At 39.4% G+C, this 27,921-nt stretch overlaps 1 protein-coding gene across 1 annotated transcript; it reads right to left on the reverse strand.

Annotated features, from left to right (window-relative positions):
- Positions 1–3,936: 3,936 nt before the first annotated feature.
- On the reverse strand, positions 3,937–27,742 carry KLKB1 (kallikrein B1). The gene is made up of 15 exons (XM_046648802.1): positions 27,713–27,742; positions 27,054–27,112; positions 22,320–22,482; positions 20,604–20,710; positions 17,871–18,030; positions 17,325–17,434; positions 14,026–14,185; positions 13,136–13,245; positions 12,816–12,978; positions 12,607–12,719; positions 12,274–12,442; positions 8,866–9,041; positions 7,644–7,739; positions 5,843–5,982; positions 3,937–5,341 (listed from the first exon to the last, which is right to left on the reverse strand). The coding sequence occupies exons 2-15, from the start codon at positions 27,109–27,111 to the stop codon at positions 5,153–5,155; spliced, it is 1,914 nt and encodes a 637-aa protein (XP_046504758.1). The 5' UTR covers position 27,112; positions 27,713–27,742; the 3' UTR covers positions 3,937–5,152.
- Positions 27,743–27,921: the final 179 nt, after the last annotated feature.

Here is a 27,921-nt window from a genome sequence, read left to right on the forward strand (position 1 = left end):
TCACATTTAGCGTGCTGTGAGTCAGAGCTGCTCTTAACCACACTCTCAAACATCAGCTGTTAACCATTAATTCCAGCCTAACTTCAGTCTCACAGTCTAAAAAGAAAACAAGGGACGTCTGATGAACTTACTTACTGACGCGCGGGATGACGGGAGGATGGAACTTTGGCCATTTGGGGCTGGGGTGGTGAGTGGAAAGTAAAGGGCGGACCATAGGCGCTCTGCTGTGCTAGATTCACTGCTTCCCTTTGTACGGTGTTCCCTCTTCAGAGGCTCATGCCGATGCAGCTAGTTCTAAGGAGCCAAGCTCCTTTTCATCCCACTTGAACACTGAAAGTCTACATTAAATTTTCGAAAAATTATAGGTCTTTCATAGCTTTCTTTAGATTTCGGTGAAACTGAGACACAAATGAGTTAGGAAGTGACACGTCCAGCTGTGGGATGGATGACAAGCAATCGTAAAACAACAGGTTAATTTCCTTTGTCCTGGAGGGCGCCCCCTACTGTTGCAGTTCATACAGAGGAAAGCTTGTGAAATATTTTTCTGGATCTCACCTAATTAAATTGCTGTTATGAGCCTCCCCGTTGACCTTGAAGGGCTAAAAGTTCTAGGGAACGCATGATGATGGGTGTCCTCCGTTACCAGATCTATTCATTGGTTTACTAGTCCTGTAACTTGAGCAGAAACTAGCCTCCTACACTATAAACGGCTACCTGTGAGTCCTTGGCCAACTTGCTTTATCTCTCTGGGCATCAGGTTCCTCATTGATACCGTTAGACACTAACTAGCCCTAAGGATTTCTTCGTGGTCCCCTGGAAACCTAAAAGAAAGAAAAACTAAAAGAACACGCCGTATGTTTTAATGTGTCTAATTTAAATAAATTTTAGAGAAAGATAATTTTATGGTTCAGAGAAGGACCCTAATTTTCCATAGAAAAGAAAAAATAAGATCTTCGTTTAAAAATGGAATCATAAGTTTAAAAAATATTCTGAAGACAAAGGAGGAATAAAATTGCATTTGTCCCGCCACGAGATCTTGCTGAAGCTAGAGCTCCCAAGGGAAAGATTGTACTTGGTGGAGGGAGAATGTGCTAACATGAGTGTCATCATCCAAACCTAGAAAATGTCCCCAGTTTACTTGAGGATTTCACTATTTGGAGACAGTGGTGATAATCTTAATGTCTATCCTAATAATGTTGCCATTATCTGAATAGTTTCTGAAGGTGTGGAATACTCAGTCTCTGGTGGCCAGATGCCTATGGAGAAAGATGATGGAAGATTAGGAACGCTGGACAGCCCTTTCAAATCTCACACAGAAAGGGAAATATGGGGAAAAAGAGAGACCTTACTGAAGGAGGCAGTGCATAAAAGTAAATTTGAGGCTTAGCCCGCTATAAACTAATTGAAGAATTTTTGAGAAGAGAGAAGCCAGCTTTTTGTTCCACAGAACAGAAAAGCAAGGGGGCTTTGAACTTAGAAAAAGTCTTTATGCAAAGTGCTAAGGAACTATTGTGACATTCTATCTGGAAGGCAGCTATTCAAATATTTTTATTTAATCTATTGCCAGTATCATAACCTATTTGGCATAAAGAGTCTTTAGTTGCTTTCTTGAGTTTTCCCATTAAAATCAAGCACATTCCAGTACACACAAAGCACATATTTATGATGAACTCCTTTTTATGAAGCTCAAAGGTAGAAGGGCAAATTTATGCCAAGACAGGGTTTCATGGAAAACTGATATGTGAAATTATATAAGGTCTTTACATCCCTGTATTGTTTCTCCATGAAACCCCATCTCTATCCTAAAGCCCCAATAAAAAGACTATAATGACAACTCTCTAACCCTATTGACAGAAACAGAAAGACTCCAACGAGAGAAATACTTTCTTGGGAAACCAAATAATATTTTCCCAAGTTTGGTTTAGCTAGCTAATGAAATCTCTAAAGCCTTTGAAATAATATGAGGATTCCAAAACATTGTTGTCTATTCAAATACAAGTAGAATAAGAGTCTTAACGGCATAGAAACTCTTTGAGATTAAATAGACCTTCCTTTCAAACTGATGGCATTCTAAAAACGCTTTTCAACTAATGCCATCACAGTTTAGAATTCTGATGTCAACTACTTCTGTCTTAAAGGTAAAGTTTTTTTTTTTTTCCCCAGTGAAATAAAATGCTTTTGAAACCTAATAAAAATGGAAAATTACTAGCCAAAAATCTCAGGAAGAATCCAGAATTTAGTCTACAGAGACCCAAGTGCAAGCCAGTAATTAGGAGCATTGGTGACCCAAAATCTTTCTGGGACAGGGAAAACCACATAGGCGTACTGGTGGTGGAGACCCCTTTCTCAGTCACAGCCACAGTCCACTGTCTCTTGGAAACTTCTCTCTCATCAAGGCTTGCTTGGAAAACGTGCACAGCCTCCCACGTCCTACAACCCCTTTCTTGCTGTTCCTGAAATATCTCCCTTTTCACAGTAAGGTGTTAATGCTGGCTTTAGATGAGAGTCTTTCGACCCTGGCATTATTTAGGCCAGATAATTCTTTGTTGTGGGGGCTGTCCTGTGCACTGTAGGATGTTTAACATCCCTGCTGTCTCCCCACTAGATGGCCGGCAGCACTCCTTCACCAAGGTACAACAACCCAAAATGTCTCTAGATGTTGCAAATGTCCCCTGGATGGGGATCAAGGGTAAAATTGTCTCCAGTTGAGAACCAGTGCCTTAGATGTCATCTTTTCTCCTTCTCATAATATGAGGCAACATGATATAGGCTATAATCTGGGCTATGAGTGCTAAGTTTAGTCCCGGCTCTATCCTTGCCAGTGACCTCAAGCTAATCTTTTACCTCTTTGAGCCTCCATTGCCTCCACTTAAGAATAAAGATGTAGTCAGTATCAGGCATTTACTGAATGCCCATTTATAAGCCATATGAATAAAAGAGAGTCTCCTTTGTGGGCTGGCCCCGTGGCCAAGTTGTTAAGTTTGTGCGTTCTGCTTTGGCGGCCTGGAGTTCACCTGTTCAGATCCTGGGCGCAGACCTACACACTGCTCATCAAGCCATGCTGTGGCAGCATCCCACATAGAAGAACTAGGATGACTTTCAACTGGGATGCACAACTATGTACTGGGGCTTTGGCAGTGGGGTGAGGGGAGGAAGAATATTGGCAACAGATGTTAGCTTAGGGCCAATCTTCCTCACCAAAAAATAAAGAGAGAGCGAGAGAAAGAGAGTCTCCTTCAAAGTGGCTCACAGTTTAGTGAGCAGAAAGAGATAAATAATAATTAAAGTAAAACGTTTAATTGATATTAGGGGTTTCCCACACCTTGGCAATAAATGAGACAGATGTTGGAGCCCTTGGCTAACTCGAATCAGATGTGTAGACGTGCTGTGCATGCCACAGGAACATGAGCTGTGGTCATAGGGAAGAGCAGTGCCAGCTTCCAAGCTTGGTACTGCCACCAGCCTGTCTTGGATGCCACTACGGGAGACCCCTGCCTCTTCCTCGTGACGGTGAAGTCATTCCAGCTCTTTCCTTATTAGCCTCTTACATGGTCCTCAGTCCTACGAGGCTCTCCCTGTGTGAAGGGCCCCTCAGTTCATCCCTCTACCCGAAGACATGGAGAGTAATAAAGAGACCATTCCAGTACCACTAGCTCCAGTTGGCGACTTTAAAATGACCATTCCATACCCCAGGGGAATTCCACATTTCAAAACTCTCTTCTCGGTTTTGCCCAAACCAGGTCATTTCCCGATCAACGAAAGCCCGAGGGTTACCCTGCAAACACTCCAAAGTCCTGTTCAAACACCCTTTCAAATTATCAACACTAAAAGCTGGAGATAAAAGATTTTCACTGCAAAACACTTTTTTCCTTTTAAATATAAAACAACACCCACACAGAACAAAGACCAATATCTTTATTGCATGCAAAAGTAAAAGTTGAAATTGTGTTTACTTTTAATCATTTCATGGAATCCAGCCAGATTTTACAAAATCTGGAGAATTTACTTCTGGAATAAACTCTTAACTCTTCAGTTTCCTATTGTGTGGTCTGTGAATAACCCAGGCCTCATGGTCTTCCTTCAGCTCACTCCATCTTTAGCCCCTTCTGCCACTCAGTGTGTCTTTGAATAAGGAAGGAAAAACTCAATCTCTTTTAGAAACTTCTCTTTTCTGTTTTTCTACTTAATTTACACAATATTTTGTAAATGGTCACTTCTGTGTAAATGTTAAGTCAGCTTGACCGAACCAAATCCAACCACCGGGTATCAGTTGTGAAAATCACCGTCAAGTTTGGAATTTGTGTCGTATAAGGATTTATATCATTCATTTCAGGGCTTTGTCCTACTGCCATGAATTTACAAGACTGAATTTTAGGAACTACTTTACACCTACCAACGCTCCTTGAATTACTACTGCAGAGCCCACCATGCACTGAAGCCCCTTGTCCCCCCAAGAAGGCTGTGGGATGAGCCGCAATCAGACGACCTCAGCCCCAGAGGCCTCCTCTGCATGGCCAGCCTGGAGCCCTGCAGCTCCGCCAGGGCAACCGAGGTGGGAGGCCAAAATGAAAAGTCACACTGCTATTCCTCCAGGTTCAGGTAAGCCGTCTCTTTCTTGGAAATGTGAATGTTACATAGGTGTCTTCCCTTCCACTTGGCAGAACAAAACCCAAGCGTATTGGCTCTTCCCCCCAAGTGAGGCAGGCAGTAGGAAGTTTTAATGAGCATGCAAGTAAGGCACAGAGAAGAAATTATTCTCTCTGAGATATACCAAGTTCCAGAGGAAGAAGTAAGATTAGAATGATCCCATGCACAGGATCTGGAGTCACTTATCTTCCATCCTGTTTTACAATCAGAAGAAAACACTTTTTAATCACACTCTTTATTTCACAACAAACAATTGTGAAGATGTGCAGTTGCTATCTCCCATGATTAGCATCGTTACCGAAGGCTGACAGCATGCCTTTGCAAGACGTTGCCCTCAGCAGCTTTGGATGCACGATCTCATTCTATCCTTATGACAAGGATGCGAGGGACATACCACTCTCCACGTTTTTACAGATGAGGATCCCAAGGTTCAGTATTTGAATTGAACCCAGTTTGCAAAACTTAGGCTACCAACTGAGCTCTTCCCCACGTCTATACAGCTTCTTCATGCTCGTGACTTCAAAGACTGTCCATCCTGGCTCTGTGTTTTCTCTAAAATCCAGTCCCTGTATTCAGCAACTTTAGTGTAGACCCCTGGTTGTTCTCTGCGGGCACAGCCTTCACCCCAACTCGTGACGCCCACCAGGTGCCATATGCCGTTGTGTTTACAGACTAAAGGACCACCTGAATCCCCCTGTGTCAGAGCGGGTGGAAAAACAAAATGATAGAAAGTTACAACAGATATGCCTTTAAAATTCTATAGTCACGCTACACACGCCATGCACACCACACACATACAATTTCTTATAGTTCTTCAGGTGTCTTGTGTTTAATTAGCTGTTGGATATGGTGAAACCGATTTAATTCAATAGCGTACGGTTGTATTTTCTGTTTATTCCAACAAAAAAATTTTGACATCATCATCCCCATGTCAAATAAATCTAATGCTCTTATATTTTAGTACAATTATTGTATGTACAATTGTCCCCCCTTAAATGTAGCATACCCCTGCACAGATTGTGACATATGTATCTAATATATATTCAATTTGTTAAAGGTTACTTGTAAAATTATCAGATCATTTGGCTTAAATTTTTTTTAAAACTATAATGAAATATACAATGGAAAATATGTTTTGAAATTAATTTTCTCAAGTAGCTAATTGTGTAGGTTTTTTCATAATTGAGTGCGTTACCTTACAGGCATCCTTTCCTCCTTCTTTATAGCCAGCACAGATCATCTGCTTGGTTATTTCATGATCTCTATACCTTTTTTGACATTCTTCATTTGTTACCAAAGGAATATTTGCCTTTTGCAGGGTATTTTGAATTTCACCTATGAGGTAACCAATATATAACTTCAGAAATAGGAAATACAATAAATATGGAAATAAGATTAAAGTCTTAAAGTAAATCAGAATGATGAACTTTTCAATAAGGTCAATTATTTGGATAAAAATAATAACAGTGAGAAGATAGAGATATACACACAAACACAGAGAAAGAGAGAGAGAGCCCTGTGTTGGCCCCTGGTGTGCTGTTAGGACAGCCCCAGCACCCCAGGCTAACCCAAGATTTTACTTCCATACTCTCTGCCATCCTCTCATCTCAATAGAAGTCTCTGAAAATCCCTCTTACTACCTGCAATCCAAAAGCCGGGAAGTTCTTACCTTTCAGTTTTTGTTTAATATATTTAAAATGATAATTTAAAAAAATACGAGTTTTTGAGGGAAAAACCCCCAAACCTCTGGCAACAGAGGAGTATTTTGTCCTTTGAGTGCATGCAAGTGGGTTTTTTCCATAAAGAACAATTTATTTACAAATAGTTTAACTTCCACCAGTGTCCAGGTTCCCCTTGGATAGAGGTTAGGAGCTTTTTTTTATTTAGTTAAGGTTACTTTTAGTTTCTTCCTGCCTCAAGGTGCTAGGCCAAAATTCAAAAATTTTGAATTAGTTGAATAAAGGACTGAAACAGGCAAGATGGAGAGAGCTTGCAAGCTATCTCCTTTTGCAAAGAATTATGCAAATATGATTTCCTATAGTGTCAATAAAGAATGTAATTTTGGAAAGAATAGTCTATTTCCTGAAAATCTCAAGGGCACCTGAAATAGCTCAAGTATACATAAACAGGGGCTCTTCACAGAAAGAATTCACATGGTCTATAAACTTGGATAGGAGAAAAATGCATTTTTATTTTCACCAACCTCCAGCTCAAGTCCAAGACTTCCTTTAATTGTGAATGTAGGCAAACACAGGACTATTAGCCATACCTATGACTCTGCCATCAATATAAGTCACAGATATTTTCCAATCACCCTACAGTTGTGGCAGGTCACTGAAAATATCATTTGTGCTCATCACAAGTTCAAATTTATGGTACTTATTAGAACAACTTGCTACTTAATATATTAATAAAGAGCACATGGATTACTATATCATATCTTTTTAAAAGTGTTTTGATAACTGTACTGCAATTTCATTGGTTTCATTTATAATTCTATGTGTTTCATTTAAACATTTAAAAGCATCTTTAGAGAAGTGCTTCACAGGCTTTATCAGACTGCAGGAAGGATGCATGAAAAAAAAAAAGATTAAAAGCCTGCCATAAAGAGAAATGGTGTACTGGCTTGTATTCCTGGTCATTAATACCAGGCGAGAACAATGGCATTGAGGGATGGGAACACTATTAATACTGAGGACACGAGGGGCTTGAGTGGGCTTGTTAGCCCTAGATGAGACCAATCCTTTATGTGAAGTCAAACGAATGACCTTTATTATAAAGTAAGATGCTTAAAAATTTACCTTACAAATTTTTCAAAGCCCAAGCAAAAATACATCTTCTCAAGAATCACTGAATAAAATATTTGAAAATGAATAGATTGGAAAGATCGGGAGTTTGGATATAATTTTAGACAGAGGCAAATTCAACTGATCCTCTCCACGTACTTTAACATATAAGACTTGCTTTAGGAATAATATTTAAAATGTCGTCTCTACCTTTTTCCTTTGTGTAGCCCCATCCAGTTACCCAACAGTTGGTATAAATTGTATTTGCATCATCTTTGAAAGGTAGGCAGATTGGTTTTTGGGATTCTGAAAGGTAATTTTTACATTAGAGTTTAGTTAGATAAAGGTGTGGATCTTGACTTTAAAAATCCATACTTTCCTTTTCCCATATTCTCTTTCTATAGAATAGCACCAAGAGGAATAACCCTTTTGCATTCTGCTCAACTTCTGAGGTCAATGATTCAACGAAATTCTTCACCATCAGAGTCATTTTCACTTGACATTTTTGGCGTTAAATTTTCTGGATTAAATTTTAATTTAATAGTAATAGCAGAGTATCTACACTGTTCCAGGCACTATTTTAAATGCTTTAACCTATTGACTTACTTAATTATTATAAGAAACCAATGAGCTGATTACTATACCCATTTTACAGATGAGAAAATTAAAGGTGCAAAGAGGTAAAAACTTTCTCGAGGTCACAGAATTGTTAATGGACACAGCAGGCATTCAGCAACTGTGCAGCATTGTCCTTCCAAAGGCACCACCTCCAACCACAGTTTGCTGTCTTCCCAGATCCTCCTTCTGATCAACGTCTTCTCTACTCAAGTCAGACTTGGAAATTTATATCTGGCCCCACTTGACCTCATGCATTCCTAACACAGTCTTGCATCACTTAATGACGGGGATACGTTCTGATAAATGCATCGTTAGGCAATTTCGTCTTTGTACGAGCATCATAGAGTGTATGGACACAAACCTAGATGGTAGAACCTCCTACACATCTAGGCTGTATGGTACTAATCTTATGGGACCAGCGTGATATATGCAGTCCATCGTTGACCGAAATGTCATTATGTGGCGCATGACTGTATGCCAATGCCCAAAACAATGGTAATTCTGCCACTCTTGTCAAAAGAAGCCATGCTTTCCCGATGGCAAAGACATTTCCCATGGCTATTATTTCAATAATGTATATGCACTTGTATTCCTACCCAGAGGAACTAATTAACATTTCTTGGCCCTTAAGTAGAAGAGATTTTATGTCGAGTCACAGGTTTTATCTTCCCCGGCAATCCTCGCCTTTAGCCCAACCCCACCAACCAGAAAATAAAGACAATCTGCCCAGATTCTGCCCTCTCATTCAAGTTGATGTGAAAGCTTAAATGAATGCAATTCAGCTGTACAGCTTCTCCTTAAATATGCTACGTACCAGTATAATTCAGAGGAAACTTAAGTTTTATTAAGGCAATATCATGACCATTTTCTGAGATTTTATAATTTGGGTGAATAATAATCTCTTTTATTTGTGAGAAAGGCGTTTCTTTTGTTATCTCTGACAGATGTAAAATGCCACCATAAATGCGCCAAACAGCCGAGAAGCGGAGCCTAGGAGGGAAAAATAAATATCTATTTGAAACCAGAAAGACTGGCCTTTGATATTGGTCCTTTTTCCTTTCACTTTACCTTTCACAAAAGAACTGGGAAGAAAATATTACATGTGACATATTTTTGCTTACCTAATTTCTCCTGGCAATTTGTCATCACCAGCAGCAGCAGCACTGAATCTCTGAAGATTTAGTTAAAAACATTGAAAAGGTACATTTATGTAATTATTTGATGTTTACTGTAAGTAAAAATACAAGAATGTTACTGTCCCATTCTGAGAGAAACTGCGGGCAGGAAAGACTCTAGTAGTTTATCACGGGAAAATCTTGCTCATTTCACCAAACCTGAAAGCAATTACTTCCATGAAATTCAGAACTGTCGAGAAGTTAGAGTGATTTTACACAAGTCTCTCTAATGGGGCAAATTAGAGGGACTTCAGTGTTATTTAAAATACGTCTATATTTTGGGAAGTATGAAAATTTAAATTAACTCCTTAACATATGAATATACACAAACTAAATACAAAATTATAAGCTAAAATAAAGCCTCATTTTGTGTAAAGATCCAGAAATTTTTATCATCATTAAGTGAATGATGAGCAAGACAGACTTGCTCAGAAAAAACTCTAGTGGAAATAATGGAAATATCAGGTACAAAGTGGCTTTCTTTCAATTAGATCACAGTATTTCCAAGTATATTGTCTCTTGTAAACTCATAACACGGAGCCTTCAAGAATTAAAATTCTTGGGGCCAGCCCCGTGGCCGAGTGGTTAACTTTGCGTGCTCAGGGTTTGGTGGCCCAGAGTTTCTCCAGTTCGGATCCTGGGCGCAGACCGAGCACTGCTCATCAAGCCATGCTGAGGCGGCGTCCCACATAGCACAACCAGAGGCACTCACAACTAGAATATACAACTATGTACTGGGGGGCTTTGGGGAGAAGAAGAAGGGGGAGGAGGAGGAGGAGGAGATGGAGAAGCAGAAGAAGCAGAAGGAGAAGAAGAAGAAAAAAAGAAGACTGGCAACAGATGTTAGCTCAGGTACTAATCTTTAAAAAAAAAAAAAAGAATGAAAATTCTTAACACAAATTGGTGCAGCCACTATGGAAAACAGCATGGAGTTTCTTCAAAAAATTAAAAATATAACTACCATATGATACAACAATCCCACTCTGGGTGTATATCTGAAAGAAACAAAATCACTATCTCAAAGAGATGTCCGCACTTCCATGTTCACAGCAGCATTTTTTATAATAGCCAACACGTGGAAACTTAGGTTGTGTCAAGTGACAGATGACTGGAATAAAGAAGTTGTGGTATATGTGCGCAATGGAATATTATTAAACCATAAAAAAAGAAGGAAATCCTGCCATTTCTGACAACATGGATGGACCTCGAGGGTATTACACTAAGTGAAATAAGTCAGAAAAAAGCAAATACTGTATGATCTCATTTATGTGTGGACTCTAAAAAACCAAACTCAGAGAAACAGAACAGATTGGGGGTCATCCCCCAGGGTGGAGGTGATGGGGTGAGAAATGGATGAAGGTGGTCAAAGGGTACACACTTCTAGTTGTAAGACGAGTAAGTTCTGGGGATTTAATGTACAGCCTGGTGACTACAGTTAATACTGTGTTGTATATTTGAAAGTTGCTAAGAGAGTACATCTTAAAAGTTCTTACCACACTCACACAAAAAAATTGCAAATATGTGAGGTGATGGATATATTAACTAACCTTACTATGGCAATCATTTCAGAATGTATACATATATCACATCATTACATTGTACACTTTAAACCTATACAATGTTGTATGTCAATTACATCTCAATGATGCTGGGGGAAAAAAAAAGAAGAAAATTCTTGGTTCCAAATTGGGGTGCATTTAGTAAAAAGGGGATCTACTATTTCCCTTCACAGAGTCTTTCCTTCCAGATCAACAGCCTTCTCTTTAACAATGTCATCTGCAGCACAGCCTCTAACTGGAGCCCAGGCTGCCATGTGGCAACCAGGGAGGAGCCCTGCCCTGTCCAACTGTGCCACTGACTCTGTTATATTTCGAAAGCAGCATCCTCAGTCCTGGAACACAGTAGCCCAGGCTCTGCCCTTTCAGACAGGGGAGGAGGGGAATTTTAGGGAAAAAAGAATATTTTTTGGAAGTGATCAAGAGTCTTTTATGTTAGGGCTCTTAGTATCTCTTTTCCCTATTGACATGCTTTCTGCATTTTTACATTTCTTATTTAATCATAGCTTATATTTTTTGAGTAATTTTTTTTTCCCAAGGAAGATTAGCCCTGAGCTAACATCTGCTGCCAATCCTCCTCTTTTTTCTGAGGAAGCCTGGCCCTGAGCTAACATCTGTGCCCATCTTCCTCTGCCTTATATGTAGGACGCCTGCCACAGCATGGCGTGCCAAGCAGTGCCATGTCCGCACCTGGGATCCGAACCAGTGAACCCTGGGCTGCAGAAGGGGAATATGCGTGCTTAGCCTCTGCGCCACTGGGTGGGCCCTTTTTTGAGTAATTTTTATGTTCCAGATATAGTGCTAAGCATTTTAAGCATGTCACTTAATCCTTCCAATAACCTTACAAATTAGATACTATGATTATTCACATTTTCCAGATAGGGAGATAAGGCTAAAAGAGATTTACAAATCGCCCAAGGCCATTCATTCCTTTAATAAGTGGGAGAGCTGTGCCTCAAACCCCTTTCTGCCTAACTACAAATTCTAAGTTTTCTAAAACCCTGCCATATGTACTATTTGCCTGATAAAGTAGAAATATTATATCAGATTATATTTATTGAAATATACATGGTAATTAACTATCACATTTCTGTTTTACTATTAATATTATCAGTGCATGTGTGAATCAAAAAGCTGCAGGTAAAATTTCTATGGGCCTGAAAGAGAAGTCTTTAAAGAATACTTTTGAGGAGTGCTGGATGGAGGTGGCAACAATTGGGAACAATTTTTTAGTTATTCTTTAAAGCAAGAGTGATATCCCCACAGAGCATCAGTCCTGTCAACACAGCACACTCTGTTCTGACGGATCAGATCATTCAGTGCTCAGACCCTAGTTCAACATTCAGAATACCATCCCTGCTTTAAAATATCTTTTATTAAAAAAAAAAACTTTCTATCAATAAACTGACTTGATGATTGAGAAATTGACTATAGATTCTTCAAAACAACAAGGTAAGATAAGACTCTGCCTAAGACATGTCCAAAACTTACCCATCAAAGCAATGGGCAGCAGTTAGGACCCACTGGTGTCCAATGATTGACCCTCCACACAGGTGGTTCTGAGTTGTCAGCATCGTTTGCAGGCTCACCTGCCAGGGCCACTCCCCCCAAGTAGAGTTGGTTCCTCCAACCACACGTGGGTTTGTTTTTGTTCCACAGACTAGAAAGAGAGTGTTGAAGGGAACGGTTGGAATTAGAGGTGAATCAGAGGCCTCTTCAGCCGAGAAAAACAAAATCCATAATTCCACTATCTGAGACAAAGCAAGCTATCAGAACAACACAGACATCTTTCTACAGTTTTATAGGAAAGTAAAGTGTACTCACCAGAGTTGTCCTCATTTTTACACAACCTCAAGGAGTAACCAGAGCTCGCTTGTCTCCCGTGTGTAATTCTAGTTGGGGAGCCATCCAAGGACAGTCGTGAGGAACACTTACACCTAGACAAAATAACCAGTGTAATGAAACCTTCACAGAGGAGCAAAGTTCATGAAATTGTCTTGATAACTGTCTTGGAAAAATAAATGTGCACTAACTTCTCTCCTCTACAGTCTTCCGGGAGTAAAGAATACGTAAAAAACTGACAGCGAACCATCTTTGTACAAGTCTCCTGGCAGGCATTCGCTCCTTTAACGAAGGTCACGTTCAATTCTTCCCCTTGGAAATCAACTCCTGAGTAAATTTTGGAATGGCAAGGCTCTGTGCCAATTATAAACATAAAAAAATATAAAATGAAAACAGCAATACACCACGTTTACATCAGCTTCTGGTACATTGAGGATTATTTCATCACTATGGCTCGTTAGAAGACCATAAAATTTATATTTTAGGTAATATTACTATCAAATCACATTACCAGGCAAAGTTCGTTTGCAGGTTAAAAGACTGTATCCAGATATGGTGTTTTCCCGAGGGGTAGGGGAACTCGGTGTCCCACTTTGGGAAGTCTTAAGGAAACAAACATTTCTATTAAAAAAAGGGGAGAGAGAGAAAGAAAACTGCATTAAAGGCAAATATGAAAATACCACACAAAAAAAGCATCCTGAAAATTTTATTCTCCTGAGAAGTACATCAGACTAAGAAGTAAATCCCAGACTACAGGACTCTCATAAATTACAGAGATTAAATGTAAATCAAGCCACATCTCCCTCTGAAGAAAATTGATAGGCACAGATAACCTGAAAAGAGGAGAATGGTCAAGTTCCCCGTTGTAAGTGAAAAAAGAAAAAAGAGCAAAGAACAAATTCTGGGGATTTATGCGGCTGATGCTATTTTGTAACCATATACCCTTCTCTTAGCTCCAGCTTGTTTATAAAGGAAAGGGTGAGTTATCTGAGGGTGAGGAGGTCCAATCAGAGCCTTGATCAGGAAAAACAGGGCTCCAGTTTCTGAGACAGAGGAATTAGAACCAACGAGCTTAAAGGATGTGCTGCCAGAGAGCGGTTCATACTTCAAGCTAACACAAAACACTAAGATCAGTAAGAAAGGCATCAGATCCTTCCTTTTCTATGGCTGTTGTTTCATGAGTTCGGTGGTAGGTTTAAGTAAGAGAAGGTAGGTAGAAAAATCTGCTAATCTCTTAACTAATCTGTACCTGGCAGAAAAGTACCCACTTAATCTGTGGGTTCAAGTGTTTTGACAGGAATGCACTAAACTTTTAAAAAACTCAAACGATAAAATTAAAGTCTGGACGATAAAATTAAACTCTTGACAGGACAGCAGCACACGTTACACATTTGTACTGACCTTCGTGATTCTATATTCCACGCGTTTGTATAGAACGTGAAGAAGAGGCAGTTGGGATTATAGGTGCAAATGGTTTGACACACAAAAGCATCCGGAGTGGCAACTCTGGCCACATCCACGTCTGAGAATGCGAGATGCTGGAACATGTCCATGTGGCAACCTGTGAACTCACAGAGTGAAGTTGTTCCTCAGTAAATGACATGATGTGAAATGTGCCTGTAATTTGTCATCATAACTAATAATAATAAGAAATTATGACTATTTTTCATAACACTCAACATCCTAGGTGAAAAAACTGTCTGTTAAAATATCCCCAAACTTGTTGTTGGCCATTTAGAAGAGGGAAAAATTGATCTAACTTTGATAAAAGACAGGTTTATATGTCAGAGAAATAAAATAGGTCAATCTATGCCCCTACCTCCCCTTGCCAATGAGTGCAAAATGTTTAGGTTCTCCAGCATGTGTTCATATTCTGTTTACATTACCTTGACCCTGAATGCCAGGTCTGAGGAACACGAAGTTTTGTGTTAACTTTTTTCTGAATATTATGAAAAAGATTTTAATGAAAAGAATTTTAAAAAGTATCAGGTAGCTGACAAAAATGCCATGGGCCCACTGAAATTAGAATAGGAGAAAATCCACGTTCATCCTCCTTATATAATCATGTTTCATAATTCCATTTTTATTTGTGTTTATATTGTTTCCTGAGGTTACTCAATTTGATAACACATGAATTCTATTAAAATTATGGAAGCTTAAGGAATAGCGATAGCAATTATGGGAAGGACAAAAAGAATCCTAACTTAAATGAGCGTCGCTGGACCAAGAGAGAGGACCCACTATAACATAATATTTCATATGGGCAGTCTAGGAAATTAGGACACAAATAATTAAACCTTTTTTAAAAAACATAGACTCTTGAAACTGGAAGAGAACTTATGGGTCATCCATGCCAACCTACAACTACATCCTCTCAAGGACATCCCTGACAAGTTGCTCAACTTCTACTTAGACATTTACAGTGATAAAGAGCTTGCTACCTCATGACAAGGCCTAATTCTTTTCTGGACCATTCTAGGCATTAGGAATTTTTTTCTTATTTTCTTCATAGTAGCCTCTACCTAGATCTGCCTTATGGAACCACACAGATTAGTCAAATCCCTTTCCCAACGACAGCCCTTCAAAAACCAAAAAGGAAGAGAGTCCTCCTGACTCTTTTTCAGGTTAAACGTCTTTAACTTGCCCCTTTAACCATTTTTTATTTTACGTTAAGTCTACGTATCTTTCCATCCTGGTTACCATCTTTTGCAATAAATGTTCCAACTCTCCATTGCTCCATTCAAAATGTGGAATGCAACGTTTCAGCCACAGTGTGACCTGTCCAGATGACAAAAGGACAGGAGCCACCTTGTTCTGAGACCATTTTCTTTTTTAAAGCTAGTTTGTTTGTTTTGTTTTGTTTATGAAAAGCACCACAGGATGTTTGTAGGAATGGCAGAAGCCCCGAAAATCCTTTCCTCCGTAAAAGAAATGAGAGCACTGGCAAAATTGCCAAATTCAACATTTTCAGAACTCTAGAAATTAACCAGAGGTTAATTACAGTCCAGGAAATGTTAATTCAAGAAAAACAACTGAATCTCAGTAAGAATAGTGAGTTTCGTGGCATTTTACCTTGCCCTATTCCCATCCCCCTCTCCCAGCTCCAGGAAAGCATGGAAAACAGCCCCGCAATCATGGTGACAACCAGCAGTCTTTGAGGAGCAGCCACTAGAGGGGGCAGAATGGGGTTGAGCTACACCAAAGCCCCATCCCCAGTTAGTGGTCATTATTTGATCTGTCTGGAAGTTCTCAGGAAAATCCCACTCACAAGGACTGAGTTTACCTGACATGACTCAGAACTTTCTCAATGTTAACGGCCTTTTCCTTGGAAGTGTTTGTCAAAAAAAAAAAAAAATTGTGGCAATTGTGTAACATGGCAGCTGCCTAAGGCAGCAATAACAGTGGGGGAAAGAGCAAACCAATAAAAATCTTACATGGAAAGCCAAGAGAAAGAGATTTCCATGGTGGGGGCAGGGGGAAGGTGTGAATCTCTGAATTCCTGGGAATCTAGAAGGTCATGTGCATGTATGGGTTGTATATGTGACCAGGGCTGCGTACGTGCCCATGAAAGATCTGAGAAAGCCTTAAGCTCTCACTGCTGGCTGACACCAAGCTCTGTGAGTTCTGTGTCAGCAGAAAGTAAAGGTCAAGGCGAAGTTGTAAGATGCCTACCGAAACACTGAAAGCATGCCCTAACACTCACAAAAAAACCCCTTGTCAAAGGCTGGGAGAGTTATTGGTTCCAGGCATTGAAGGAGATTTCTGTCCAGTCATTGGCTAACTACTAAGAAAACCACACAGAGACATCAGTGGCCACATACAACATAGCCTAAATGCATTACAGAACGAGCTCAGGAAAGCCACCAAACAAACAGCAACAGTGACAAAAAGCAGTAACAAGAGCAAAGTCTGGGGAAGGAGGGCATCTGATTTCCAGAATTGCCACGTGCTATTATTTCAGAGGTCTAATTTTCTTTTTGCTTAAAATTATAAGCCATGCAAAGAAACAACAAAGTATGACTCATACACAGAAAAAAGGCAGTCAGTATAAACCACTGCTGAGGAAGCACTAACGTTGGATTTGCTAGCCAAAAAAGACTTGAAGTCAGCTATTCTAAATATGTTCAAAGAACTAAAGGAAACCATGTCTACAGAACTGAAGAGAAGTACGGAAATGATGTCTTGCCAAATGGAGAACGTGAAGAAAGAGAGAGAAAATATATTTAAAAAACAAGTATGAATATGAAAAATTAAATAATCAGTAAATTTGAACCAATAAATCTGGTACACACCATGGGGAGTGTGCTGGGAGAGAGAGGGAACAAATAGGAAAAGAGATGCACTGCTGCCACTCTCCAGTCATCCACAGAGGGGTCCTAGCCCAGCTTCTAGAAGCCACCTGCAAGGACCTTTTCTCCATCTCCAAAGCCAGCAGTGTAACATCTTCAAATCTCGCTCGCTCTCTGACTAACGCTTCTGTCTTCCTTTTTCTTTTAAGGACGCTTGTGGCTACACTGAGACCATTCACATAATCCAGAATAATCTCCCATCTCGAAATCCTTAAGAATCACATCTACAAAGCCCCTTTTGCTGTGTAAGGTAAGGTGTTCACAGGTTCCAGAAATTATGATGTGGAGATCATTGGAGATTCTTATTCTGCCTACTACCCTCACATAGTGAAATAGGAGCCATGTAATTACCAATTTGTGAGAGTGCACAGGGCTTCAGTGAGAATCCAGATGCCACATTAGCCAGCACCTTTATACTGGTGGGTGTTCCTCCTGGACTGTGTTTTAATAGACAGTTGTTCCTGAATGTGAAGAAAAGAGGTTACTTTGCTTCCTAAACTGCAAGGTGCATGCAGCTGTCCATTTCCCATTGAAATGATCCATGGTCAGTGGAAAATAAACAAAGCAATCAGAACAATAACTTTCACAATGAGTGGTTAGGAGTTTGTATTATTAACCAAATAGACATCTTTCCCCTCTGCAGAGGGATGGTTAGGGCAAGAATGAGGTGGGAGACATTATTCTACTAAGCCCTCAATTCACAAGCATAGCCTGCCTGTGGTCCAAATGGAAATTATTCTCTTCAAGAAAAATGACACCAAAATTGAGTAAGTAAGGAGAGATGTTAGGTTTAAATGCCCTGATTGGTTTTCAGTACGACAAAAAGGAAAAGAGATCATGAAGAACACAATTAAATCCTAAAAGTACCATCAGAAAGAACACATAAATTTTACTCACCGGTGCTCCGCACTGGCGAATGTTTGCGTGGCGTATGTGAAAAATTGGCAGTGAATGCTATCAGTGCACCTTTTTTGGCATTCTTCAACACTATTAACCTTAGATACATTAAAATTGACTCCTCTCATATCAATTCCTTTATAAATGTCTTGGTGGCAAGCTGTACAAATAAAACAGTAGGACAAATTCAGTCAGTTTCCCTTCCAGAAGTACATCATCAATTTGAGCAGGACAGTTTTGAAGGACAATATTTTGATTGGGGCAACTTCCCTGTTTATTAGGGGATATAGAAGTTTTATTACATTACTAAATTATCAAACTCTGCTTGAAATAAATACATTCCAATATGTTTCAGGGCATTAGCATGGAAAAGGGATTATTTTGTTTCCAAAACTGCAAGGCGCCTGGGGCCCGCCCAGTGTCATAGTGGTTAGGTTTGCACACAGTTTTGCCAGCCAAGGTTCATGGGTTTGGATCCCTGGTATGGACCTACGCACTGCTCATCAAGCCATGCTGCGGCGGCATCCCACATACAAGAAATGGAAGATTGGCACAGATGTTAGCTCAGTGACAATCTTCTTCAAGCAAAAAAGAGGAAGATTGGCAACAGATGTAGCTCAGGGACAGTATTCCTCACCAAAAGAAAAAAAACCCTGCAAGGTGTGTGCAGCAGTACAGGTAATATTTCACACTGAAATTATCAATGAGCCATGGAAGATAAGGCATTAATGAGGACCCTGATGGTGAGCGCTAGGGATTTGCATTATTAAACAAGCTGACACCCTTTCGACCTCTTGTCTTGACTGAAGGAGCTTCTCATCTCCTTGCTTATTTCTCAGCTGTCAACTACACCTGTCTGATTGCGAATTGCATCTGTAAGACTAGTCATTGACAACTGTGTGTCAAATCATTACCATAAAATGTAGAGTTTTTGTGGAGGAAGCCATTTCCACTCTTGCTTTAAATTTTTATTAAATTCCACTTAAGCACCATTTTAATTGAAATTTATCTTATATTAAAAAAATATAGATAATTCTTCTAACAGACAGTGAACCAAATTTATGAGTTAGGCTCTTTTTCTTAAAGACTCCAGTTTGTTAGTTAGTCCCTTGGCTAAGGAAACCAGCAGTATAAACCATAATCTATTGTATGTAATTTTCCACTCCTAAGAGGTATAGTTGAAGGAGTTGTAAAACTAAATTTAATGATGAGGATGACAGAAAATATACCAACTAGTAGGAAAACAATATATTGAGATGGGCAGGGCAGTGGATTATTCACTGTGGTTCATGCTCACAGGAGTTTGCAGATCATAGAAATGGAATCTCTTTCCCATTCTGCAACACGTGAGAAAAAGAAACAGACTGAAAATCAGGCTGGGATACTTACAAACTAAAACTTTTCTTTCTGGTTAGTTAAAAGCTATAAACCTACCTCTAAATGTTTTAAACCAAAATTTGTCCTGAGTCAAGAGACTTTACGTGCCTCGGAGCAATATTTCACTTTAATGTAAGATATTTGGGGAAAGTTGGAAGAGAACATTAAAGCAAGCTCTGTGAGTAGACCAAGTTTTGGGGGGAAAAATAACTAGGCATATTGAGAAAGGCACAATATTATTTTTTCTTTAAATTTTACTATGATGCCACAATTGAAAATAATGCTTAATTGAGTAATTTACACTAAATTGTATTAAGATATAAATTTGATCTTATAAAATAGGAAATATACTCCTTCCCTAGTAAACTACATGTCAGCTAAGCCAGGCCCCCATGTTTATAACCAAGGACCAGTTGCTATACAAACTGCAGGCACAAAGTGTGTGTGTATTGTGGGGTGGTGTTAATGGGAAAGGAAAGGATGAAAAATTTTAAAAACACCTGAAATTTGAACCTACAAAATTAACTGTATATAGTAAAGGTAAAATAGCCAAGATGTACAGTCACAACACAGTTATTTGAAGGTTCCGACAACCCATCAGTTGAGAGAATCTTTTCAGTACTTTTTGCTTTCCTATCAGTCATGTTAGAGAAATAGTTCATTCACCTTAAATTTATTAGGATAAGGTTGGAAATTGTTTCCCAAGACATTAATACCAATAAGCATCAGAATTAAGTTTCCTGACCTCCTAGTCCTCACATTTTTTCTAAGTATTATTGTTAGTAAGATTTACAGAGCCCAGTCCTTCGATATGGCGGGTTAACAGGGTTTCTGAACCTCGGACTACTGACATTTGGGACTAGGAAATCTTTGTCGTGGGGACTTCCCTGTGCCTTGTGGAACGTTTAGCAGCGTCTCTGACCTCTATCCACTCGATGCCAGTAGCATCCCCCCAAGTTGTGACAATCAAAAATGTCTCCAGACAACGCCAAATGCCCCCTAGTGGAAGGACAAAACCACCCCTGTTTGAGAACCACTGAGAAAGAACCACTCGTGTACAAATTACCTTCATGTGAAACAGAGAGAGAGAGCTCTGTGTGCTCTTTAAGATTCGTGTCTGGAATCAAGGGGACGCTACTGTTTAGATGTGTATTCCCCTGCTGAAAATCTTACCTGTAGTGCTAACCTCATAAATCAAAGGCTCGTTAAGCATGTGTTGACTGAATGTTGCCCCATCTCTTCTATCTTTCTGAACACTCCCTTCCAAAAGTCCACCGCAGTACAGACTTTGAGCAGAAGCTTTTCTAAGGTGGACCCATCATTCATTCAAATTTAGCTAAGAAATCCACACCTTACCGCTTATTTGATGACCACATTGCTTTAAGGAATGTCCAGAAATTGCACTTCTCCGTGACACTCTCGGCAGCGTTCCTGTAACACTGTCTTTCAAAAAGCAACCAAACCTGCATTCGAAAGTAGCTTCACTTAGGAAGTCAAATAATAAACACACATGGAGAAAATGTATAGTGTTTTTTATATACTAATGACTGTAGGCAGGAATAAGGAAAATAGTACAGCTTCCCTGACACTTGCTGGAAAGAACGTTCTTAGAGTCTATTCCATAAATATCTAACAGTCTTTGTGATACCTAACTTCAGCACTGTTTTCCTTTACATTCACATTTTTAAGTACAGGAGGTCAACCACATTAAAGAGTTAGTGATTTCTCTTGTGTTCCTAAACTTTTGGGGAAACTACGTTCCTACCTGGTGATTGTTTTTATAAATACTTTCATTTACTTGAGAAATTAAATCAGTCATGAGAGTTGGATCTATATATGATGTCCATCTCTTTCACTAACTCTTTCTAGTCCACACCTAATGGAAGACTTCTTTCTGTCTTTCATGTCAACTTTAATCGCAATTTCATTATTCACAAGGATCCTAGAACCTGACTCAACTCTTTATTTTAAAAGTTGGTGCCCCTCTTGGGGCTGGCCCCGTGGCCGAGTGGTTAAGTTCGTGCACTCCGCAGCAGGCGGCCCAGTGTTTCGTTAGTTCGAATCCTGGGCGCGGACATGGCACTGCTCATCAGACCACGCTGAGGCAGCATCCCACATGCCACAACTAGAAGAACCCACAACGAAGAATACACAACTATGTACCGGGGGTCTTTGGGGAGAAAAAGGAAAAAATAAAATCTTTAAAAAAAAAAAAAAAGTTGGTGCCTCTCACATACAGTCTGGGTTTTCTGTACAAGTTTATCATGTAATCGTCTAACTCCTAGTTTTTAAATTCAAATAGAGTGAAGATAAGACTAAAGAATTACGGATATAGAAATGGAACAATGAAGAAACATTCATTCTGGATATTGATCAAAATCAAAGAAAATGAATCTATGGCTGTACTTAGGCAACTTTATGAGCTAATAAGATTTTTAATTGCCAACTCTTTTTCCAGTGCTCCTACTTTTCCAAATTACCAGTTACTAACATATATTCACAGACACACAAACACACACACACACACCATGCAAATCATAGGTGCTCCAATTGGCTCCCTCTGGGCACCATTCACACCTGCCTTCTTCCAAGGTCATAAGCTCTGGATCTTACTCGATTACATTCTCAACAAAATGCTTGCCTTCTGCTATACTTTCTTAGGACTGTGCTGTCCACAAATGTGATCATGAGTCAGACAGCAAGTATGTTTCCTTGTTCAGGTGAAATATTCACCCGTTTTTAGACTCTTTCTTGAGACAATCTCTTAACCCAATGATTCTCAAGTGTTTTCCTTGAGGCCTTGGATAGAAAATAACTAGCTTCTACTACTTTAAGTGAATGCAGCAATTGTTTAAAATGCAGATTTCCAGGCCCAAGAGTCATTGGTTCAGCAGGTCTGGGCTTCAGCCTAAGAATCTGCTTATGTTAAGAACCACTCCAGGCGATTCCAATGAAGCTGGTCCTTGAACCCCATTTGCAAAACAAGCCTGTGATATGCTACACTTTTTTGCACACGACTAATTCCAGTTTGAAAAAGATTAATTGCTCCAATAACGAAATGTCAACTTTTACCTTTTGTCTATGTCATTGGCTGAATTTTCAGGAAGAAAACTAAACAGCAAACAGCTAGGATGGAACGTGCACATCATCTGACAGTGTTGGGCGCTTGGGGTGTACATGGCGGTTACATCCCCACCTCTGAAGAAGGTATTTTCATACAGTTGAGTCAGGCATCCTGTGATGTCATCGTTGAAAAAAAAAACATTAATTTGGAATGAATGTAAATAACAATTGTAATAGAAATATATGTGTTCTGAACCTTTTTGTTTCCTCCAAGGAATATCCAAAGATCTTTATCACATGACTTTAATTGTAGAGGCAGAATGACACATATTAAGGTGACTATTTGAAGAATATATGATGTTAAAGTCATCTTATGGGTACTTCTATATAAAAAACCTTGGTTGGGCCAGCCCCAGTGGCCTAGTGGTTAAGTTCAGTGCCTTCCACTTGGGCAGCCTGGGTTCTGTTCCTGGGTTGGGACCTACACCACTCGTCTCTTGCAGCCTTGCTGTGGTGGCGGTTCACATATGAAAAAAGAGGAACATTGGCAGTGGATGTTGGCTCAGGGCAAATTTTCCTCAGCAAAACACAAACAAGAAACACTTGGTTGATTTTTATTAAATCACACAATAATTTGTACATAAATTATTCCCCCCCAAATGCAATCCTAGCTTGGTTTCTCCTTGTCACCTAACATGCAATGAAAATATCATGCCTTAAAAATAATGATGTATGGGGACTGGCCTGGTGGCACAGAGGTTAAGTTCACACATCCCTCTTCAGCAGCCCAGGGTCCACTGGTTCAGAGCCTGGGTGTGGACATGGCACCACTTGGCACACTATGCTGTGGTAGGCATCTCACATTTAAAGTAGAGGAAAATGGGCATGGATGTTAGCTCAGGGCCAGTCTTCCTCAGCAAAAAGAGGAGGATTGGCAGCAGATGTTAGCTCAGGGCTGATCTTCCTCAAAAAGAAAATAATAATAATGATGTATGATCTCTTTTTCATAATGAACACCCCCACTGGATTCTCACAACAGCTCTGTAAGGGAAGCTAGAGACAGTCTTTATCATAAGCATCTGACTTTTTTTTATTTTAGGAAACAAGTTAAGTAACTGAGTCCCAGGGCTATACAGACTTGCCCAAGACCCACATGGCTAATGAATGTCCTGGAACATAAACCCAGCTCTTCTGACTCCCCTTCTTGTTCCCTTTTCTAGCGTGCAACGTTAAATGTTGTTCCTCATCTCAGTTTAATTCAAGCAAACTAACAGTTATTGGCATGTATTACTTTAGGAATGAGTGCAGAGAAGAAAGTATTTGCTCAATTTCTACAAGCTCATCTTTTAGACAGCTTAAGCAAATGCACGCATGTGCCATATTGAAGATACATTTTCAATTATGTATTTGCTGTTTGGAATTGTTCACAGCTCTAAAGTACCCTGCATCCCACACATTATTAGAGTATTACATGTTACCTTTACTCTTATACTGAATTTGAGTTTACCTTGAAAGATCCACTCCAAAGTGTGCTTAATAAGCTTTTCCAACTCAGGTAACATATTCGCTTTAGTCGGCCATCTGTCCATTAACCACAGGATATTCCAGTGACAACCTTGTCCATCCCCTAGGGCAGCAGCCACCCTTCAATTTTAATAACATCTATTTCTGTATTGCCTTTAAGGAGATGGGCTGCGTAGCCGCATGTATTTCATTAAGCACTGAAGATTAAAATTTCCTCTGCACCATCCCACCCCCTGAGGATTCTGGCTCTTAGCCCTATTATGAGGACTCAGTCCAGCAAGTTCAGCTCTCCTCCACTCAGATGTGTGGCTAAGATGACTAGCCCTTGGGTAAGGTTTATATTTGGAAAGAGCAGAGATCTCTTCATGTGGAAGCTTCTGGGAATACAAGTTGCCAAGTGTACAGGTCTACATTTCGTAAACACACATAACACTGAGTAACTGACCCCGTGATGAGGCTAGCTGCAAAATGCCCTGTGTTTTAGACATTTGGTGTTTATGGCTGATTCATAATTATCAAGCAACTATCCTTCCCATCCCAACACACAAACTAGGGCACAAACAATGGCTGGTGCTAGTCTGGGAGTTCCCATTCTGCAGGAGAAACTTTGTGAATTGCTGTGTGACTCAGCCAATGAAAGAGAGCAACTAAAAGTACACCAACTTTGGAGAAGACTGGAAAGAAAGTTCTAACAGGTGTTCTTGCTTATTCTCATAAGTTGGTGATGATGATGATGATGATGATGATAGGCTTGTTTGTATTGTATTCTAGAGTGTATGGAAAACACTGTAACATAAGTTATTCCATAACATGAAATATTATGTTATATTATGTCACTCTGACCCCTGCGTCCATGGACCTTGGGCAAGTTATTCAGGCTTGTTAAAAAAATCATATAATCAATAAGGAGACGAAAATGACTCTCATTTTTTTAAATTGGCAAAGGATATGAAAAGGTAATTTCCAAAAGAAATATAAGCAACCAATAAATATACGAAAAATGATAAGAATCATAAATATAGGCAAGTTAAAATTTAAAATTATTTAAGTTACCAGTGTTGATGTACTGATTTTGGTTGAAAATGATAAAAAAAGACCTAGTTCAAAGTGACTTGAGTACAAATGACACGTATTGGTTCACAGCCAAAGAGCCTTTGTTGGATCCGACTTCAGGAATAACTGGACACAGCACTCAGCTGATCCCATCAAGACACAAACGTTTTCTTCAAACATTTGCTCTGTTCCTGGTGTTGCCTTTGCTCTTCAGTTCCACATAGTGGGAAGATAGTGCCAGAAACTCAGGTCTCAGCATTCTGTCATAGTTCAAATCCAAGTGAAAAAAAAACTGAGTCTTATTTCTGGAAGTGTAAGCAAAAGTCTTATTGCAAAGCTTTGGCTTTGATCAGGGCAATGGAGCCAGCAGGATGTGTGCCTCACCTACTGGTTCAGGTCTGACTGGGTCACAACCGCATGGACCAAAACTGGGAGGCAGCGGTTTCCCAGAAATAAATTGAGACATTGTTTCCAGAAAGGTCAATATATGCCAGGCCACAAAACAATACCTGATGGTTAGAGTTGGCCTAAGTCGGGTAAATGATCACTCTCACCCACTGGTAGAAAAAGTCAACTTGAGAATAACCTTTCTGGCAGATAATGGTCATGATGCATTTCATAAAACCTTCAAAAATATTCACATCTTTGTATCTAATATTTTTATTTCCAATATTTATTCCACAGAAATAATTGAATATGTGTGTAAGAATGTGCAAGCAAAAATACCATGAACAGAGGAGAATACTAAGCTCCAAAAAATATGATATATATTTATTTGCATGAAGAGATTGCTTTAAATAGAAAATATGTTAAAAAAGTATTTGTAATTAATAACATCTTTGTTAAATGTGTAAATGTGTGTAGAAAAATATCTGAATTACTAAATGAAAGATTTTTAACAGTGGCCATTTCTGTACTATAGGACTACAGAAAATATGTAGTTTCTCATTTTCCACTTATTTGTACCTCTAATTTTTCTAGCATGATCATGAATTTTTTTTTTTTTTTTTTTGGCCAAAAAATAAAATTGAAATGGCTATGGTCCACAGCGTCTCTGGCTTGTACTCCTCAGTATTCAGTGGATTTGTAAATGGTAATGATTATGGCTCAGAAGAGCAATTAAGAATGAGGGGCCACATGGAAGGGAGTTGTGGATTAGGGAAAAAAAAGGCTTCTTCCTGAAGAAATTATATCTGTTTCAAATGTAACCCTTACCCAAGAAGTGTTTCTCCTAGCCATACATCTGAGAGGTAGGTAAGCAATATTAAGCCAACATGGACTCAGAACCCACTCATAATGATGACACAGAGAAAACTCCACTCTACAAAGATTAATGAAAAAAAGTGTCCAGGATCATCCTTATTCTCTGAAAATTTGATGGAAAAGATAGAGAGAGAAATAAGGTCAAAACTTGGTGTTGAAACAAGAACTGTTCAAAGAGATGGTTTACTAAATTAAATTGAAACCTGGTACTTTCATTTCTGAAATGGTTCCCTGTGGCCTAAAAGAATAAAAATATGTACCCTGTACTTCTTACAAAACTTGGGTTAGACCCAGACAATATAAAATGCCTAGCACTCTTTTACATATTCAGATAAAGCTGATTTTTAAAACATGTTTATAGGGGGCCAGCCCAGTGGTGCAGTGGTTGAGTTCGCACATTCCACTTCGGCTGCCCGGGGTTCACCGTTCAGATCCCAGGTGTGGACCTATGCACTGCTTGGCAAGCCATGCTGTGGCAGGCGTCCCACATATAAAGCAGAGGAAGATGCGGACGGATGTTAGCTCAGGGCCAGTGTTCCTCAGCAAAAAGAGGAGGATTGACAGCAGATGTTAGCTCAGGGCTAATCTCCCCCCCCCCAAAAAAAAAAGTTTATGAAAAAAATGAGTGCTGATTGTTTCAGGATCTGCCTTGTAGATAGTCATTTCCAAACACAAGTTTCTGTTGACACACGCCGGAAGGCATTCTCCCCTCCCACGATGTGTCTTAGAGCGATACATCTGAGAAGTGGTAGTTGCCTCCCAATATTAAAAGGATGTGTAACTTATTAGGGCCTGCCTCCTTCCCAATGCTGTGTGTTCGATAGCCTTCTCCAGGGGTAGTATGTCTTGCTTAATTCTCTCCCACACACCCTTAATTTTATGTTTTGTAGATAAGCCACTCACCGCAGGAAACTGTAGCAAATAAGCAAATGAAATAAGCTGCTTGCCTGAATGAAATCATCCTAAAAGAGAAAGCAATGCATGCAAAACTCTGACGGTTATAGATCATATTTAGCACGAACTTTAATTTAAGGTGATAGAGATTTTCTTGTAAAAGTCTGACTTGAAAAATCTAAGCACACAATTAGCAATACAAAGAACAAGGGTTTCCTATACATTTTGTGCCCAGGGACTTGGCACAAGCTGTAAATTGAGATCTCTAAAGTACTATCATGTTTATTGTTCATTTGCCACCTGTGCTGTTGGTAATTATGGAAACAGCATTGGTCGAGAGGAATTAAACAGTTGGGAAACCTCTAGATTTGAGCAAAAGAAAATTATTGTAAATAATGCCAGTGACATCGGTCCAGAATCCCTAAGTAAAAAAAAAGCTTTGAAAATATTCAAGCCTATTTTTCATTTTTAAATCAGTCAACATTCTCTTTGCTTTGAAAATATCTTACACTTAAATATTTCCACATATAAGAACATCAGTTTTTTCTATACTCTCTCAATATGCAAGCAATTAGAACATAAACTAATAGCTTCTTTGTAAAGTAAAAACTATAATTTTTTAAAAAATACGTTATTTGGAATCAATCAGAATAATAGAAATTGTCTACCTGAGAGCACAATTGTTTCCGTGGTTCTGGTTAAGTCTCTGGTCACTTAAAAATGGACGGTCTTCAAGCTTTCCCAATGCAGCCCCGCAGGCAGCGTTTGTTTGACTCTGATATTGACTTTGGTTTTCTGCCAACAGTTTCAACTTTTTGTCCTGTCAACATATTCTATGAACATCCCATCCCTGTATTCAGCTATTTAATATATTAAC

Source organism: Equus quagga, chromosome 22 (genome assembly GCF_021613505.1).
Source record: "Equus quagga isolate Etosha38 chromosome 22, UCLA_HA_Equagga_1.0, whole genome shotgun sequence".
NCBI classification, from domain to species: domain Eukaryota; kingdom Metazoa; phylum Chordata; class Mammalia; order Perissodactyla; family Equidae; genus Equus; species Equus quagga.

What these genes read in the sequence shown, in the direction of transcription:
- KLKB1 (XM_046648802.1), bottom strand. Translation starts at nt 27,111, where the DNA reads ATGATTTCATTCAGGCAAGCAGCTTATTTCATTTGCTTATTTGCTACA. An exon ending in TGGAATATAGAATCACGAAG is followed by an intron (nt 13,246 to 14,025) that starts GTCAGTACAAAT and finishes TTTTTTTAATAG; the next exon opens with AAATGTTTGTTTCCTTAAGA. An exon ending in TAAAAATGAGGACAACTCTG is followed by an intron (nt 12,443 to 12,606) that starts GTGAGTACACTT and finishes CTCTCTTTCTAG; the next exon opens with TCTGTGGAACAAAAACAAAC.